Source organism: Harpegnathos saltator, unplaced genomic scaffold, assembly GCF_003227715.2.
Source record: "Harpegnathos saltator strain DR-91 unplaced genomic scaffold, Hsal_v8.6 scaffold485, whole genome shotgun sequence".
In the NCBI taxonomy this organism is placed as follows: domain Eukaryota; kingdom Metazoa; phylum Arthropoda; class Insecta; order Hymenoptera; family Formicidae; genus Harpegnathos; species Harpegnathos saltator.
This window is the reverse complement of record NW_020230299.1, coordinates 1,071,589-1,089,433: the sequence shown is the minus strand read 5'-3', so window position 1 is coordinate 1,089,433 and position 17,845 is coordinate 1,071,589. Positions and strand designations below refer to the sequence as shown.

Here is a 17,845-nt window from a genome sequence, read left to right as displayed (position 1 = left end):
CTCAACCCTTTCCGCTTCCGTTCCATCCCTGCACCCCACCAATTCCTCTAACTACCCCATTTCTGCCTCCTCCTCCTTCTCCGCCTCTTCCTCCTCTACCACCTCCTCTTTCTCCTTGCCAATTTTCCTTCTCCTTCTCTCCTCGTCTCCGCGTACGTCTCTTTCTGTCCGACGTTTAATTACGCACATTCACCGCCCGTCCCCGCTCTACGCGTATACGCGCGATATTTAAATGAATCTTAATCGAACGCTTGTATCTCGAGCTTGCCTATTGTGAAGCGCATTCTGTATTTCATTTGCGAGACTAACTAAATCAAGTATCAGTGATACAGATCAATATTGAATTTTTCTCTTTAAAATTTTCCTAATGAATATTATATTATTGGTATTTTGTATGTGTGTATGTGTGTGTGTGTGTGTGTGTGTGCCGATGTTTACTTATATTACTCTTTCATTTAATATAAAGTAAATATCCCGTGACTTTTTCCTCTGAAAATACTTGGGAATCCTTTGAAAATATTGAATTTTTCTCTTTAAAATTATCGTAATTAGTATTGTATAATATTATTGGTATTTTGTATGTGTGTGTGTGTGTGTGTTTGTGTTGATGTTTACTTATATTACTCTTTCATTTGATATAAAGTAAATATCTCGTGACTTTTTCCTGTAAAAATACTTGAGAATCCTCTATAAATATTTTTATTGACAAAGCTGGAGAATGACATCTACTTTAGATCGGAAAAGGGTAGGTGGAGGCGATAATAAACGCATCGAAGGTACACCATATAAAAACGATGCCAGCCAAAAAATACAGATTTTATTCATCCACTTATATCGTGTACAGAATAAGGTTGATTAATTTTATTTCAACTATAAGATATATGCGTATATACATATGTGTACATACACTACTACGCGCGCGCACACACACACACACACACACACATATGTATATACATACACACATATCTTATTTATATATGCATTTATATTTATATGATTTAATGTAATGTTAAAATTCTCTGCTCACTACGATTCTAAGATATATCATCTACACGTGCGGATCTTGTAGCATCCGTATTATTTCTTTTTTTTTTGCGTTCTCGTGTTCCTCATAAACGTCCTCGCGTTCCTGTCATTCGCGCCTAAAACGAGAAGAGGAAAGATGCATTTTTCTTTACAACCGATCGTGACATCCATGGTGACATCCATCTCGGGATGTCGACAAATAAGTAAATACTCTCAACACGATATCAAGAGCATTGAAGTCTATAGTATCTCTGAGGCCTATGAAAAAGAGGGAGAGAGAAAGAGAGAGGGGTAGAGAGAGAGAGAGAGAACGAATGAACAAATATCTCTTCGAAGAAGAAAATAAGAAAACAACGGTACAAAAACATTAAACCTGCGATTTAATCTGCGCGATTAAATCCGAACGTAAAGAACAGAAGGGATACCTCACCCCCTCCTTCGTTGGCGTTCCGTAATAAAAAAAAGCTTGGTAAAAAATGTAATTGGGTCATTACGTCATATCGCGTTCGATGAATTTAATGAGGTCACAGTTTTGGGGATATTAAATCGTGTGTGCAACGCGCGGTATCAAGTGGAACATGAACGATGCAAGGGAGTTAAATATTAAAAACGGCTGAGAGTTACGAGGACGACGATGATCACACTAAACTCTTGTTCCCGGGATACTCTTTCGCAGGTGTCCTGCACCTTATATTGATTCCACGGTATTTACGATATTATCACGTGTCATTGACGTTGACGCGTGTCCGACTGTGTGACTTCAAGTTTACCGCTCCGTCAAAAGAGTAATTTTCAATGATCTGCTATTGAGTAATACATAATAAATTTTCTCTCGTACGTGTCTCCTTGCTCCTCCCGATCGCGAAATTCAAAAAGGTATCAACACGGGCATGATTTTCGTAAAATGATACTTCTCGATATGATATATAATTACATATAACTACATGACGTCGTAATTAGGACTAGACAATGATTCGGTAAACGTGACTACAATGGAACGTAGCTAAAGTCCACTTTCTTCTGGTCGATCCAATACGAGTGAGTCTTAACTAATACCGAAATAATAGATGAGTGCCGGCAATAATTGGCACGCGAGCGATGGCGGTCAGCAATGCAATACAATAGGATCTTAAATTGAGGCGTACATCTCTGTGTCTCAAGAGCTGGTCAACTAAAGTCGGCAAATCGAAAAAGGTGCGGTCGCGTAAACATCCTTTGATCAAGATCCATTTTCCATTGTTCTCGTCCTCATGTCGGCGATGTGATCGCGTGAAATCGTCAAATATCATTTTAGATCGCGCTCAATCGCTCCTCGTGGGCCTTTTTCACGATCGCTAATTTGGAGTGAGGATCCGCCGCTGACAATCCCGTGTACGGTGGTTCTTTGGTGCCGTGCAGCATCAACGTCCATTCCCTCAGCCATCCATGTTGAGGAGTCTGAGTGTTGAAACTTACCTGAAAGATTCGAAAACCGTGCAGATCGATTTATGATACGTAGTCAGTAGAAGGAAGTTTGCGTCATTTTGACCTCGATAAACTTTAAAACGCGAATTCAGAATATTCTGATAGAAGAATTTATTTGCTGAGAATTATTAACCAGCGAAATCCTCTCTCTCTCCTATACTCGATCAGGACGCGCTGCAAAACTCATTAAAAGAAAAAGTATTACAAACTTTCCTCCATCTAATATAATGTCAAAGTTTACCTCTAGCAGCCAGGTACCCTGAGGATATTCGCCCCACGTGTGTGTCGTCATAAACGGCCATTTCGTAAATCCATCTCTATGATCGTCATCGTTTACTCTACGACTTAAGATCATAGATCTGAAACAATCACAGAAAATTGCAGTTTTACGCATCGGTTCATTCGAATTGACTCTGTCGCTGTGGGAACCACCACATACATGTTTCAAAAAATTAATCTCTCATTTCAAAATATAGAATATGCGTGCAAAGTCGTTTTCTTCGTTTTTAAGAAGATAAAAATTAGATTAAACATTAAATTAAGAATCAAACTGAAAGCTAAATCGAGGGTTAAATCGAAAATAAAAGTTACAAATTTGGAAGCTTGAAATTAAAAATGAGAATTAAAATTACTGAGAGGAGAAAAGAGGGAAGAGACTGTTAAGTTCAGATTCCAAAGGATTGAGAAGTAGAAGATGGCGCTCGTCGTACCTCGTGCCCATCGGAGATGTAAGGAACAACTCGAGATCACCGCGGCGAGTCGCGTTAACGGATATGACGGCTTGTACGTGCTCCAAATAGTTGACGGCATATTCCGTGCCGGCACACGCGTCAGTCTTAATCTTCACGAGAATGGATCGATCGCTCGTGACTTCCCTGGAATGTAAAACTGGTCTGAGAAGATGGTTTTATCAGTTCGTGTAATAAGCCTTGAGTGTTTCTCAAGTCGATGCTTGCGTTACGCACGCGACAACACGATAAAATCGCCCGTATCATCCTGCAGTTACTTCGGCTGATACATACATGAGTCCAAAGTCAATTTCAAGTATCTACTCACTGCGTGTCAAACATAGAGCCGGCCTCACAGTGGTATCTCGGCGGTACCGTTTTCCACTTCTTGGCCAACGCTACCATAGCGCCCGCGTCCAAGACGCCATATCCGAAAAGATGATTGAACTCGAGTCCGACGCCGTTCATGGTCCAGTGAAATCTGTCTTTGGCGTCGAACAGAGAATTCCTCTTCGAAGTTAGGACGGTCAAGTGTTGAATGTCTCTCCACGTTAGCTGCGGACTGTGAAGTGAAATCGAGGATGGATTTATCGACAACTGAGTTTAATCCTCCTCCAGAACGACCCGGTCTGGAATGTCGGATGCATTCCGAATCAACGCTAAAGTCTCATCGCGGTAACACAATATGTCAATGTTTAAGAGTCTTAAGAATCTAAAGAGAGAAAGAGAGAGAGAGAGAGAGAGAGAGAGAGAGAGAGAAAGTAAATTTGTCAAACTGGTGTACACTCACTTAGCTTCGAGAGCAAGCGCAAATACTCCTGCGGCTTCCGGTGCCGCGGCGGACGTCCCGCTGTGAGTCGTCGTACACTTTCCATACAGATCCGTGGTAGCCTATAAAACCGCGGGCACACGGTGCTTTAATCACGATTAAATAATATAATTTGTTTCTACTTCTATCAATATTTCGTCTCGCATTTCCGTAAGGAAATAAAGAAAAAAAGAAAGATTCGCTCGCTCGAAGTGAGAACCTTTCCGACTCGAAAGAATCTCACTCACCACTCCGGTGTTGGGATCCTTAGCACCGTTGCTGAAGGTAGAAGCTAAGGTGCTGGAACAACTCTCGTCGTAATGAGCGTTCTGTCCGTCGTTAATGGCGCTATTAATACTAATGGTCCACATGCTCGCAGCGTATCCGTCGCAGTTGCAATCGTCCTCCTCACCGCCGTCTCCGGAAGCCCAGACGTAAATGTTACCCAAGCCCTTTCTACCCTGGTGAGCAAACAAGCGACGAGGTCAAACACAAGATCCATTATTAGCTTCGATACATTTCTCCCTCACGCGCAAAGGAGCCTCATGACCCCTTTGGAAGAAGAAAAAAAGGAAAAGAAAACCTAATTTTCTTCGACGCAAAATTCCATTTTATCCCGAAACGAACGCGGCCGTCCTTTGTACCGGCGCGCGAACTAACGATCTCGCCGTGAATGTCACTGGCTCGCTAATGAATGTATTAATTCCGCCAATTGTTGTCGCATCGATACACGCGACTGCGTAATGTATTTACCTCATTAACGCCGCGAACAATGGCCCTCATGGTTGCGTTTCGCGGCCCGTCTACCGTCTTCCCGTCGTCCGTCGGCCCCCAGGAGGCGCTGTAAATATCTATGAGGTCGGGCTCGTGGCCCATGCTGTTGGCCTCGATCAGGTCGGTCATGTAAGGTTGATCCAGCATCCGAATCCCGGCGATCTTCGAGTCGTACGCCACCCCAACGCCGCACACCCCGTTGTCACGCGCGGCTGCGACCTCGCCGGCGCATCTTGTACCGTGGCTTCGATGGGAGTGCGAAGAACTCGATTTTAATCGTCGTTTCGTCTACTCCGATCTTTCCACTTTTCAACTTTAGTGGATTGTCGTACGACCGCGGAGGCAAAAGAACGATTAACCTAGCTATTTTTACCAAGAGCGATCGAAGTGATGGGTTTTTGAAAAAAAAGAGGCTATGCAAGGGCAAAGGTGTTTCCTTCGGTGCCATTCTACGTTCATTGTATCCACAAATATAAGATGCGTCGTCGTATAAATTCATGTAGTATTTACAAGAGATTACAAGTCAGCCGTTTGGCCGTCAGCCGTTTTACGTTCGGTGGTTTTGGCGTTAATCGAGAAAAATGCTTGATACGACGAACCGTCATGTAGATTACAGCAAATGTCTTAGCTTTTATATCTCATCAAGTTGAATTCAGAAAGAATACGCTTTTACCTGTTGAACCAGTCGTCAGTGTATCTAGGATAAGGATATGGATCGTTACTGCTGAAGTCGTAGGAGGCTTTAGCGTTCTGAAACAAGAAGATATCGAGGTGAATGGTCCTGTAATTGCCGATCCGTACTCAAGAGGCTGTGCGTTTGCAATTCGCGAGAGCGAAACAGCGACGAAAGGTCGTGAGGCTGTTAACAGGGTCCGAGTCTTATCGGCAACGAATCCGAGCAAAATTCTCGGAAAGAGTAAAAAAATGTCATCCCTCGTTCTCAGAAGAGGCTACACACGCGACATTCTCTGAAGGGAGACGCTCGATTTCGCAAAATGGCGGGCACGCCGACGCGAAAGTGCTACATATCGACAATATGCTTCGCGTTTGCGTGAAACGGCCGTTCCACGATACAACCGCGCGACGGACTGTCGCAAAAAAGCCGGTAAACAAATGTTTTCTCGTTCTTCCTCTCGAACAGCAATGAGCAATTACTTGTCGAGCCTGTTAGTCTCCGCTGAACCGCTAAATATGGTCAACGTAGTATTCTCCGCTTCGAAATTCCTCGCGTGTCTGCGCGACGCGAGAGGTACGCCGAGAATGGCATCCGTGCTCTGCCAGGAAAACGCGAACAGAAGTATTTCGATTCCTCGGCCACGACACGCTCTAGTACGAAAATGTCCCATTAATATAAAGTTACGTAGTAAATAACCCGCGGTGAAACAACACGAGTAAACCCCTCAGCGCTTCTCGCGTTCGCTCTAAAAGCACGTCCTCTTAACATAACGGTGACATGAGTATGCTTACATAGTTGTACTTGAGATCGGGATGCATGTAGTCGACACCTACAAGGGAAATACGGGGGTTAAAATGCGGTATCACGGGGCGAATTCCCGGCATTCTGTACAAACTTTTCAAAAGACGTCCCACGTTTTTCGTCGTTTAGACGTCTTCGAGGCGTCTTTTAGACTTTCACTGAACTCTTAAATTAGTTTAATTAGCGAAAAAATGTATAATTAAAGTTCTTCTTAAAAATTATCTCTTTCGGCGGAGTATTATCTCCGCATAGTTTCTCGAAAGTACATAGATATAAATGATTGATTTTAGCCATTGCTGTTGCCCGATAAATTACACAGTCAGGAATCGACGTTGGCAATTCTGTCGGCCGTTCATTGATCAGGAGTTCGGCGAAAGTCACCCTCGAAAGTTTGTGCTAGCCGAGCTGCGTCAACGTCGTCGAGAGAAAGGTGTGTCTCTCGACGTATAAATATGCTGTCACGTGCACCGGCAACGTGTAGCGGAATCGTCATTGAGGTCCCGTTTCCGCTTGCGCGATTAGGAGGAAGGGCAACGAGCCACGAAGGGCGATCTGTCCTATTGTGTTTTGTCCTTAACGAAAAGTGGCTGGACGTTCTCGCAAAAGTTCTCGCTCGGTTAAACGAGTGCGACTTATACGTCGGCGACTCTATGAAAATATATGTTTCTCATTCTGTCACTCCACCCTCTTCCTATGTATGTGTGTCTCTCTATCTCTCGTTTCTCGAGTGAAACGAGAGAGCGTTGCGTAACTCTCCCCTCGGCAGATATCGATTCAAAGTCGCCTGTGCAAACTGCACTCGAGCGCGTGGAATTCGAGACCGTTTTGACTTTGAAATAATCCCAGCCGAGCTCTCGTTTATCGAGAGAAATGGCAGAGAACGCGAGGGAGAAAGAGGGAGGGATAAAGAGAAAAAAACAGGAGGGGTTTTTTTACACACACACACACACACATATGTATATATTCATACCGTCATCCATAATAGCCGTCGTTACGTTCTTTCCCGTGACACCCTGAGCCCAGGCGGCCTCGACGTTTAGATCCAGCTTCGGCTTGCCGCCATTTTGCCCGATATTCTTCAGGTACCACTGGTACTTGAAGAAGGGATCGGTCGGGTCTTTGTTCCCGGGATTCCCCGGATTTTTCATTTCGTACAAGGGTACGAGGTTGTCTACGCTCAGGGGCTTGTAGCCCCTCTTGACCCTCTTGAAGCCAGCCTGCTGTATGGCCGTATCCACCTAATCGCGCCAAGGTATATCAAATATTAAAACCTCTATTCATTAATCCTTATGCGCTGCCGCCTCCTCTTCCTCCTTCTCCTCTTTCTTCTTTTCCGACTAGTCAGTCCGATTAATCGGCGAGGAAGTTCGAATAGGGGAGACCGCGACTGGTTGATACAGCTTTTTTTAATGAATTTTTTAAGCGTAAGTAACAAATGGAATATAAGTGGCGTGAGAATTTTTTAATAGCCACATGCTTATACAATACAAAAATTATTTTTTTATTGAATATTTCTATTAACTTTGTTGCATCAATGAAAAATATAAGACGACAGCACTTGTAACAACCGACTTCATGTACGAGGTCAGTTGTTACAGATCTCTGTACTTAAAAAAATAATACATTTAATGATTATAAATAAATGAAAAATATGCATAATATAACTATTAATATTTTGCAGATAAAATATATATTCATGTAGCATTTATGATATAAACATAAACATATTTATCAATGATATAAAGATAAAAACATATTTGTCAGTTATTTTTCAGTCTTATTTTTTTCTTTTACAAATAACAGTAATATAAAAGTGAAAATATTAGTTATAAAATGTTGCACTAGTAAAGCCTATAAAAACCTGATATAATTTTCAATTTTTCGTTTGAAAACAAAGTGTAAAAGAAAACATTTAAATCTGTATGATTTAAAGTGTGTATGAAATAGTAAAAAAAAATTATACGTGCTGAATTTCGTTAAATAAGATAAACTTATGTCTTGCTAAAAATTTGTTTTTGTTACTGTTTTACGAACTTTATTTATTGTTTGAACTTGCTTCTTACCCAATAAAATAAATTTAACAGGTGTATCCGTAAGGATTGCCGATTATCTTCCTTTCCTCTCTTTTAAAAACGTATACTTTATACACATCTACATGTATAATACGTAATTATGATATTCAAATATTTAACAAAAACGTTAAAAATAGAATTCTACATAAAATCACAATATCAATCGCTACTGTTGATTATAGCTGAGGTTATATCGAAGTTATTAATCTGTTCTTTTTAATTGCACTAGTGAACTAATGCACTTATTGAACTAATGCACTTACTGAACTAGTGCAGTAAGTTACAATAAACAGCTGACAGCCGTAACAATAGACCCTGTAACAATCAGTCCTGGCTCACCATATTTACATATTTTGATTATTGTATAAACAAAAGTATATTTAAAACCATCAACATAACTAAAAATTATTATTTTTAAAATAAAGATTCTAAATAAACTGTTGCAATCATAATATAATGATCAGATTTATTAATATAACATAATATATATGTCCGATTTATTTTATTTTTGACTATCAAAAATGTTTGTTTCTGAAAATACACTAGTTAGCCTGAAATAACATATTACAACCTGACCGCAATGTTTTTACAGAATTACTATATCTTTTATGCAATTTTATGCGTTTGTCATTTTGCAATAATTTTAAATGTATCAACGTGTCCCGTATCAATCATCCTCGGTCTCCCCTAATTATCGTGCGACTTTGCGAAATGACAGAGATACGTTGAAACTTACCAAAGGATCGACCTTCAACCTTCGCATGTGTGGCACGGATCTTTTACTTCGCACGTGCGGCAAAGCTCTGTGTACGAAGTGATACTCCGTCTGGCTGTCTAGAACCTTCAAGAGACGAAAGAATATTTTATATAGTTCATTCCGTGGGCGCTCACTTTTTTTCTCCAGCCACTCACAGGTCAGCGTAACAGTTTGAACACATGAAGTTACATGACGTTAAAAATTTCCACAAGAGAAACCCTTTTGTGTTTCAGAATAATTTCAATTTTAATTTATTTGACTTCGTGTGTTGCGGCTGTTATGTCAACCATTTTTCTTTAATTCTTTTTTGCGTTACGTCTGTTTTTAACAACGCGCTGTTGGGACGTGTTGGCTTGAAGGAGAGAATTTTTCTGCAGATGCACAAAGAAAGAGAGAAAGAGAGAGAGAGAGGGGAGAGGAGGGACAACTTCATTTAGGGGTCGTCCATTAATTACGTGAGGTTTAAGGGGATAAGGGGGAGTCAATGAAAACATCACGGATGATCACGATGGGGAAGGGGGGCGATACGAAATATCACGTGCATTTTTTCGCGAAAGCTAATTCTTCGATACCAACTGACGTTTACGACGCGACTGTTTATTGGCTGGCTATTGACCTACTATTGACAAAAGTATGCATATACTATGGACTGAAGAAATGTAATTTTTATTAAAATTAATATTATAATATATACATATATACATATATATATATAGTATATATAGTAATATATATATATATATATATATATATAGTTCATTTATGTCAAATTTATATAAAATTATATAATATATAAAATAAATATATATTTATATAAATGAGTTTCTTATTAATAAGACGACATTAATAAATCATGTGATAGGAGGGAGGGGTTAGCTGTGATATCGCTTAAAATCACGCAGGGGATGGGGGTAAAAAACGCCGAAAAATGTATCACGTGATTAATGGACGTGATTAATGGACGATCCCTTATTAGTTTTATAAATGTATGCGAGTGATTATCGCGATAGCCCACGATGTGACAGACCGCGAGATCGAAAGCGGAACGACTGGTCCGAGATAAATTCGTCAAACAACGAACGAAGATTCTTCGGTCGATCGCGTCAACTGTCAAACCGACGCTTATCCGCGATAAAACCAGCCACTGCCAAGCTTGGCAGAATTAATCACATCGCGGTCGGAACGATCGATCGCCCCGATAATTCAGCTTCATATCCCGCAGCGGTTAATCGTACGGGACAGCCAGGAAACAGTTTTAATCGGAAGAAACGACGTCAGCGCGCCGATAAATACGGCTTACGGAACATCAATTTCCTTCACGGCGGGGAAAGATTGCATCAGAGACATCTATCTGATACCGAATGTCTAGTCCATTGTCGAAGGAGGCGCGATACTCTAGCAGACGGAAAAAAAGTCACAGTCAAAATGAAAATACGGATCATCGAAAGATATTTCGTGCGAATTCGATTCATCACCCCGGCTGGCTGGATCGAACTTGTCCAGTGTTTAAGCTCACGATATGACGAACGCAAAATATCATCAGTCGCATGACTTTTGCTCTTTTTTCTCTCAGAGAGAGAGAGAGAGAGAGAGAGAGAGAGAGAGAGAGAGAAGAAACGCTTTAGCAAATTGTTGACGCAACAGCAGTATCAAGGGATAAAAGGTGCGTAGGCCGATATTAGCGGCTGTATTTTAACAATCCCCTTTATCGTGGGTGTCTAATAATATACCCTGTGTACTTTTTACTGACGCGCTCGTTGCCGCTCGGCGAGGTGTGCGTCCGTGTCCACACGTTCAGCTGGAATACATGAAGCCACACTGGAGGACGTGGCGGGTTGAATCAGACGCGTGGTGCGTCGCCAGCGGGCGTGCAACATCACGCGTAAGTAGAACGGATGCAGAATAATAATATTCTGCCTTTTATCTGCGGCATAGAAAAGCCCTTTTTCCCTTTTTCTCTTTTTCGCTTTCTTTCCCCTTTTTCTTTTTTTTTTTTTTTACGACAAGGTATCGTTGACAAACGAGGTAAAAGTATGCCACGATCTCACGCGACACACCGCTACTCCGATGTTCATACCGAAGCACCGCCGATTAGCCTCGCAGCCTGCCGCGCTATGCAACAACGGCTGTGTTCACGAGACTTAACAGTTGCACAACAGTTGAGCATCCGATGAGTGAACAGTAGAAATGTACACTGAACGCAACTGATCAGAGTTCTGGGCGATTTTGTTGCGCCTGAAAAAGTGTCAGATAAATGCACTGAATATTACGGCCCGTCTACACGCTTATGTGTGTCTTGTAATTATTAAGTATTTTTATAAATATAATTCATATGTGTACTTCCCACTATACAGGGTGTCCGGGATCTTTTGGAAGCGAAAAATCTGTGGAGATTAATCGGATCAAATTGAGAAGAAAACCAACGAGTACCATCTTGCAAAAATCGCAATAGTTATTAAGTTATTAACGATTGCAAATTCGCCAGAAGGTCTAGAAGGTTCTCAATTGATAACTTGAAAATTTGCGTACTTATCTGCAAAATGATAAAGGATTTTTTTTGTTTAAAATGACAATCTACAATTTTATACGACGGCTATTGTGTTTAGCGATAGGTATGGGAATATTGAACTTTGAGCCCTGAATCTTGAACCTGTCGCTAGACGTAATAGACATCATATAATTGTAGATTAGGTCATTCTGAAAAGGTCCTTTGCCATTTTGCAAATAAGTACGCAAATTTTCAAGTTATCAATTAAAGGAGCTTCTAAATGTCATTAGTAACTTAATAACTATTGCGATTTTTGCAAAATGGTACTTCTCTTCTCAGTTTGATTTGACCAATCTTCACAATTTTTCGTTTCCAAAAGATCTCGGATATATTTGAATTTATATAACTATTTTCTTTGTTATTCTCTTCATTTATGGGCTGCGCCATGTCGGATCGGTGACTGATGAGTAATGGTAGCGACGAATATTTATGACGGGAAAAATGGCGACCGCTCACTCAACATATTGCGAGTGAGCGCATCGCTCAGTGGCGTTCAGGACGAAATCACTCACAACAGTTGCACAACCGTTGAGTGTCGTTGCCTACCCACTTTTCCATTCTGCGACTATTCGCTGCTTCTCTTCCTTTTTCATTTTTTATTTACCGCAAGAGCCAGAGTCTCCCCGATCCTGAGTCTGGCTCGAGTTTTGTTTCGAATTCCAGCTGCAACGGACTACATGCAGTTTCGCGACAACGAACAAACAGTTGTCTCGCGGCCGAGACAGGGCGGAAATTCGAGTAAGACGGAATCCGGACGGAGGCCTGGTCTACAATATGTGTTGTAAGCTGTAAGCCGTAAGAACTGACCAATCATAGCCGATTATTTTTGTAATAATCGACTGTGATTCGCCAATTCTTACGGCTTACAACTTACGACACGTATTGTAGATACCAGGTCTAACTCTCTTTGCGCGTAATCAATCGCGCGAATTAAACGCGACGCCGCGCGCCATACGCGAGAAAATGACATCGACTGTGCTGATCGTCCGATGCATGCCCCTTCTTCGTGCTTATTCGTCGACGACGAAAGCGGCCTGAAAATATGTATTCCACGTTCGAGTTGCATTTTGCGCGACTTGTGCGCAAGCATCGGATTTGTGAGAGAAGGAGCAAAAGGGGGACACAATCAGACGAGGGTGCACGGGGAAAGTGCTGCAAGAGGTGCGGAGACCTATGCGGCAGAAGAAATTCATCCGCTAGCTCCCTTCGGTTATCCTCCGGGGCTCGACTGATGATTTTCCAGTGGTCCCTAGTTCGCGGTTTTCGAGGACCACGCATACTCACCGGCCCAAGATTGACGAATCCGTTTCTGAGCGCTACGCGGTCGGCTACGTGCCTCTCCGCTGGTTGCCGCATCCTCACCAGGAACGTGTTGGTGAAGATCTCAGCGGTGGTCGTACCGGCGGCGAGGGAGAGTAGCGCGATCACCGCGAGTAGCATCGTGACGAGGGGCGGCCGGCAACGAAGCGCGTCCGGACCGTACTTCGCATTCGCGGATTCGCGGACACTGGACACTCCGAGGTACTCGGCGACTACTCGAGGTACGCGATGGTACTATGATTTTCGTGGTGGAGGCGGTAGAGCGGTGGCGGCGGTGGCGGCGGCAGCGGTGGAGACGGTGGAGACGGTGGCGGCGGCGGTGGCGGCGGCGGTGATATCGGTGACGATGGTGATGACGACTTCAGCGGCGGTGGAGGCGGAGGCGGCGGTGGCGATGATGGCGATGGCGGTGGCGGTGGCGGTGGCGGTGGCAGTCGACTCGTAGACGGCGCGGATGACGAAGGGATCTGAGGGAAGATCCTCCTTCACACTCTTGCCCTTGTCAGCGGCGGCAACGACCGCGCTGCTGCTGGCGACGCACGGTAAACTGCCGGGGAAAAGCAGCCACGATTTTCCACGCCGCGTCCGACGGACGGCAGTCAAGATGCAAAACACACTTGTGTTTGCTCACGTACGATCACAATTGCGATATGGCACGCTCGCGTATCACTGCTCGAGCGAACGCGCGGACTGCGCGACGAGAGGTGCGACCTCCTAGATGTAGGTCCACACCTTAGAGGGTTCTCCGGTAGCACTGCGGAGAGATGGAGAAGAAGAGAAGAAAGATTAATGATTGACGCTTCGAACGCCGCGCGCCATTGCGCCCCGTTTCTTTATAGGTGAAAGCTGTCGCACGGGTAGAGGGTAGGAGAGAAAAGAACGAGGAAATTATAACGATAAACGGCTTTAACGCGCGGGATCGCAAACAAGAGTCCGGGTCCTTCCGTGAGAAGGACAGAGACGCGCGGACGAAGACAGGCGCGGTGAGGGATGTTTGCGCGGTAAGAGAGTCGTCGCCTCGGGCATTATCCTGAGTCGCGCGCAAGTCGACCACGGGTAGCTGCGACGCGAGAGACCGAGAGACGAAGTTTGATGAATCGCGAGTGCGAAAAGAGAGCGATTTCAGAGATTTCAGAGTCAATCGGTGCCGCGTAGAACGACGGAGCGGACAGGTGGTGACTTCTTGGCTGACGTCACGCGACATATTGATCAAATAGAGTCACGGGCGACCGACATATCAAAGTCCGGCGGTTGCACGCGTGCGCGGGCTCAGCCCGTTTTTCAAGGATAACTAAAGGCAAGAATCTCATGAAAATAAAAAAAGGAAGAAGGTGTGTGTGTGTAATGTCGTTGTACACTACAACGTTTATTGCTCCAGAGACCGCAAGGAATTGTTATTACAACGAAATTGTCCCACTCGACTTCCATGAGAATGTTAAATTAATCTGAGCCCTCTCGGGTATAAAATACGTCGCATATCTTACATCCTATATGTCTTAGGTAATAGATACGCCCTGATTTTGCATAAAAGAAAAAAGACAACTATAAATATTCAAAAACGAATATATAAATACCGTTAAATTAATTTCGTCGAATAAAGGACATAACACAGAGCGAACAATTATGATAAGATAATGCAGTTGAAGTGGAATCTTGTACAATAGGAAATTTATATCTTTGCGAGAGAAAATATGGGAAGGGTGAAAATACGAGGGAAAGACCAATTTGCAATAAATGATTTATGTTTGCGTTCTATTTACTTTCGCGATATATTTCGTGTACGTTTGCGCGAATTATAAATTTCTTAAATCAAATTGTTATATTACAAATTATCTGTTTGCTATAATCTCTCAATTGGGAAAGAGCAATCTTTTGAGAAACATCAAAAATATGAATTCCACTTATATCCCCTCCTAGATTCTAACATCTCTATACATAGTTTAAATATATTCTACAAATAGATCTCTTCCACACACATCCGTATCTATACATTTATAAAAAATATTTGTGTAATTTCTTAATATCGTACAATAGTAATTATAACAACGATTACAATAATAACGATCGTCGTGCCCATGTTCGTTCCCATTGTTCCCGGAACAATGTGGTAGCATTAGAGCAAGAAAAATATTCATCCTTCGTAATATTCCGTAATATTCCGTAATAAACAAAACGGATTAGGATGCATGTTTTTACCTGTTAATATTATTTTTAACATTAACAGCGTATAGCTTTTGCTTCGCCTCAAGTCGCATTTTGGCTTGCAACCTTTTCCTTTCAATTTCCCCCGCCGTACATCGAGCTGTAAGCGAGGCAAATTTTGCTAATTCCTTAGTATCATTTCTCATATTACCGGTGGAATTGTGTTTGACAAAACGATTACCACCTTCTTTTGCTGTAGACTTGTTAACATCGAATCTCAACGTTCGATCCGCGCTAGTCATTAGAGAGTTTGCACCATGTTCATTCTTATAACGGTCTTTCGTAGCGATCGAATTGATACTTACGGAAGTAGGCGCAACAACATTCTTATGATACGATATCGCTGAGCACTTGGGCAATGAGCTCAAATGCGATGCGGACTTCGTTGAATACGAAGGGAACGTTACGTGCGCTGTATTTTTATACTGTACAATTGAATTCTGATTGATGTATTGTTCCGATAAGCTTTTGGATTTGAAAAATTTCCTGTTGTCCAGAGGACCAGCAGTGGGCATCTTTTCTTTCGTTGTAGGCTCTGTTTTTGATATCGTAGTACAATAAGAGAGTTTTCCTTTCAAAGGTGCATTAGTTAAAGTTTTATAGCTGGATTGAATCTTAGGAGGTAAGAAACTGTTGAATTTAGTCGACGTTGATGGTAACTTATCATCTTCAATGCAAGTCGCTAAGCAATCGTCAAAAGAATCATCTGGAAAATCCAACAATTCAGCGGCGCTATCCTTTGACGATTTTTTATCATCACACGATTTTTCAGTGTCGCAATGTACCATATTGTTGTTTAGACACAGTTTATGTAGCTCTTTATCTTTCCAAGGCGAAAATGCTCCAACAACACGTGTGCTGGAGTTTGCGTCTTTTTTTAATGGTAGTCTCGAATATGTCTTTAATATGCTACCACCATTTGTTTTTAATGTACTGTCGCTATTCGTCTTTAATATATTATCACCACTTGTGCTTTCAAGGAATAAACTTTTGTTCACTGTCGCCACAGAGTTTTCCTTAGACTGTATAGGAGAAATTTTAGCAACTGTGTTACTTGTGGGAGATTTTCCCTTCTTGGTTTCTTTCTGTGGACACACAATAGAATTTCCTTTGACTATAATCAGATTGAACATTTCTTCTATCTCCTGAGTGCATCTAGCCATGGAATCATCTATTGAATCGTCAAACAAATCATCATAACTCGAGCTTTTTTTGCTAATATTGTTATGACTGTTAGTTTTTGTGCCATAATTCTCTTTGTTATCTGTAACACTTGACTTGGCTTCTTCTTCATCATGACTTGTATTCATTATGATTGATTCTTCCTTGATACAATCATCTAAATCGTGTTGATCATTTGGCTTTTTAACTCCTATCTTCTCACTCAACGCTTGCAACTCAGCCCTAAACTGTCCAATGTTTTCTGTTCTTTCCATATTGATGGTTTTCCTCTTGAATGATTTGCACAACAAAGGAGAGTCAGAATTTCTCTTCCTCTGCAATGATTTGGTTCCTTTAGGTGTCTCAGACTGAATATTTTGCTTTTTAGTCCTCCTATTAGGAGTTTTGTTCAGAGTATTTTGCCAATCCCACGCAACTTCATTACCTCCGTCTTGCGTACATGGAATAGTCAGTGGGCTAGCGGGATAATCAACATTGGGTGACTCTTCAGTATTATTCAAACTAGGTTTCTGCTTAACTGGTGTGCTATGATTAATAGGAGCTATGTAGTCTCGACAACTTTTAGGAGAGTTATCATTTTTTCCATTTATCCTGGTATTTGTTGTCTTTGTTGCATTATCTGTACCTATATATAGATCACAGTAGTTTAAATTACAAGAAAGTATATAATTAAATAAATATATTCTTGATATTGTCAAGACTTGATACTCTCATGACATGTAATGTCATATTACAATGTTAGATGTGACTACATGTGTAATACATGTAATTTTAATTGTCACACTTACCCTCTTCCACATTCAAATGCAGCTTCTTGTTACTTTTAAATTTTGTACATCTCATCATTGTTTTTTCACATGTACATTCATAAATCTTTACAAGTTCATAAACTGCACAAAAATAGAGTTTTACAATAGCTATAATAGCTTTAACCTGTTGCACAAGTGACAAAAACTGACAAGCTGACAAAGGCGGTCGAATTTCTTTGATCAAGCAAATTCTCGACTTTAACATTTGTTAAGTACAAAGACATTCGAATTTATTTGAATTAGTATTCATATATCGGTGAATCTTTAAGATAATGATATATGCACTGGCCGATTTTTTAATTTATTAAAGGCAGTATATCTTGAGTAAATAAAATAGTAAAAGTTTGTTCTTTTTAGTTTTACTGCATTACACTTTCTGCACTTGAAGTGAAATCGATATACAGCTGAGATTCGGTGACCGGCAGCGAGAAAAGGAAAAAAAAAATTATAAGAGAGTACGAAAAGTTCAGATAGAATGTGCAAATCTATCGTGCATTGATATTATCGGTTCTTAGATGAACCTTCTAATTTTTGCGCGGGATACAGCGCAAGAACCCGCACTCACGATGACAGAAAAAGTCTCTAGGACTCTGATAATGGAAACAAAATGGCCACGCCAATCAAAAATCGAATGTTGCCCTCTTATCGAGAATCTAAGCGCGCGGGAAGCGACCT

At 41.7% G+C, this 17,845-nt stretch overlaps 3 protein-coding genes across 5 annotated transcripts; all 3 read right to left on the bottom strand.

The window, feature by feature from the left end:
* Positions 1 to 1,077: 1,077 nt before the first annotated feature.
* On the bottom strand, positions 1,078 to 13,314 carry amon (prohormone processing protease amontillado). Its single transcript, XM_025302288.1, has 12 exons — positions 12,942 to 13,314; positions 9,089 to 9,193; positions 7,251 to 7,518; positions 6,271 to 6,308; positions 5,477 to 5,553; positions 4,783 to 5,047; positions 4,278 to 4,490; positions 4,012 to 4,112; positions 3,550 to 3,783; positions 3,204 to 3,368; positions 2,735 to 2,852; positions 1,078 to 2,484 (listed from the first exon to the last, which is right to left on the bottom strand). Exons 1-12 carry the CDS (start codon positions 13,095 to 13,097, stop codon positions 2,320 to 2,322), a joined length of 1,905 nt encoding a protein of 634 aa, XP_025158073.1. The 5' UTR covers positions 13,098 to 13,314; the 3' UTR covers positions 1,078 to 2,319.
* On the bottom strand, positions 10,706 to 12,935 carry LOC112589351 (uncharacterized). Of its 3 annotated transcripts, XM_025302289.1 has the most exons (3): positions 12,550 to 12,935; positions 12,262 to 12,424; positions 10,706 to 11,344 (listed from the first exon to the last, which is right to left on the bottom strand). In XM_025302289.1, the coding sequence occupies exons 1-3, from the start codon at positions 12,745 to 12,747 to the stop codon at positions 11,181 to 11,183; spliced, it is 525 nt and encodes a 174-aa protein (XP_025158074.1). In that variant the 5' UTR covers positions 12,748 to 12,935; the 3' UTR covers positions 10,706 to 11,180. The 3 variants fall into 3 exon arrangements, 1 of the variants encoding a protein (XP_025158074.1); XR_003113484.1 differs by having other exon boundaries at positions 12,170 to 12,935; XR_003113485.1 differs by lacking the exon at positions 10,706 to 11,344 and having other exon boundaries at positions 11,938 to 12,419.
* A 997-nt stretch (positions 13,315 to 14,311) lies between the features above and the next one.
* On the bottom strand, positions 14,312 to 17,748 carry LOC105182023 (uncharacterized). Its single transcript, XM_011139156.3, has 2 exons — positions 17,150 to 17,748; positions 14,312 to 16,986 (listed from the first exon to the last, which is right to left on the bottom strand). The coding sequence occupies exons 1-2, from the start codon at positions 17,373 to 17,375 to the stop codon at positions 15,170 to 15,172; spliced, it is 2,043 nt and encodes a 680-aa protein (XP_011137458.2). The 5' UTR covers positions 17,376 to 17,748; the 3' UTR covers positions 14,312 to 15,169.
* Positions 17,749 to 17,845: the final 97 nt, after the last annotated feature.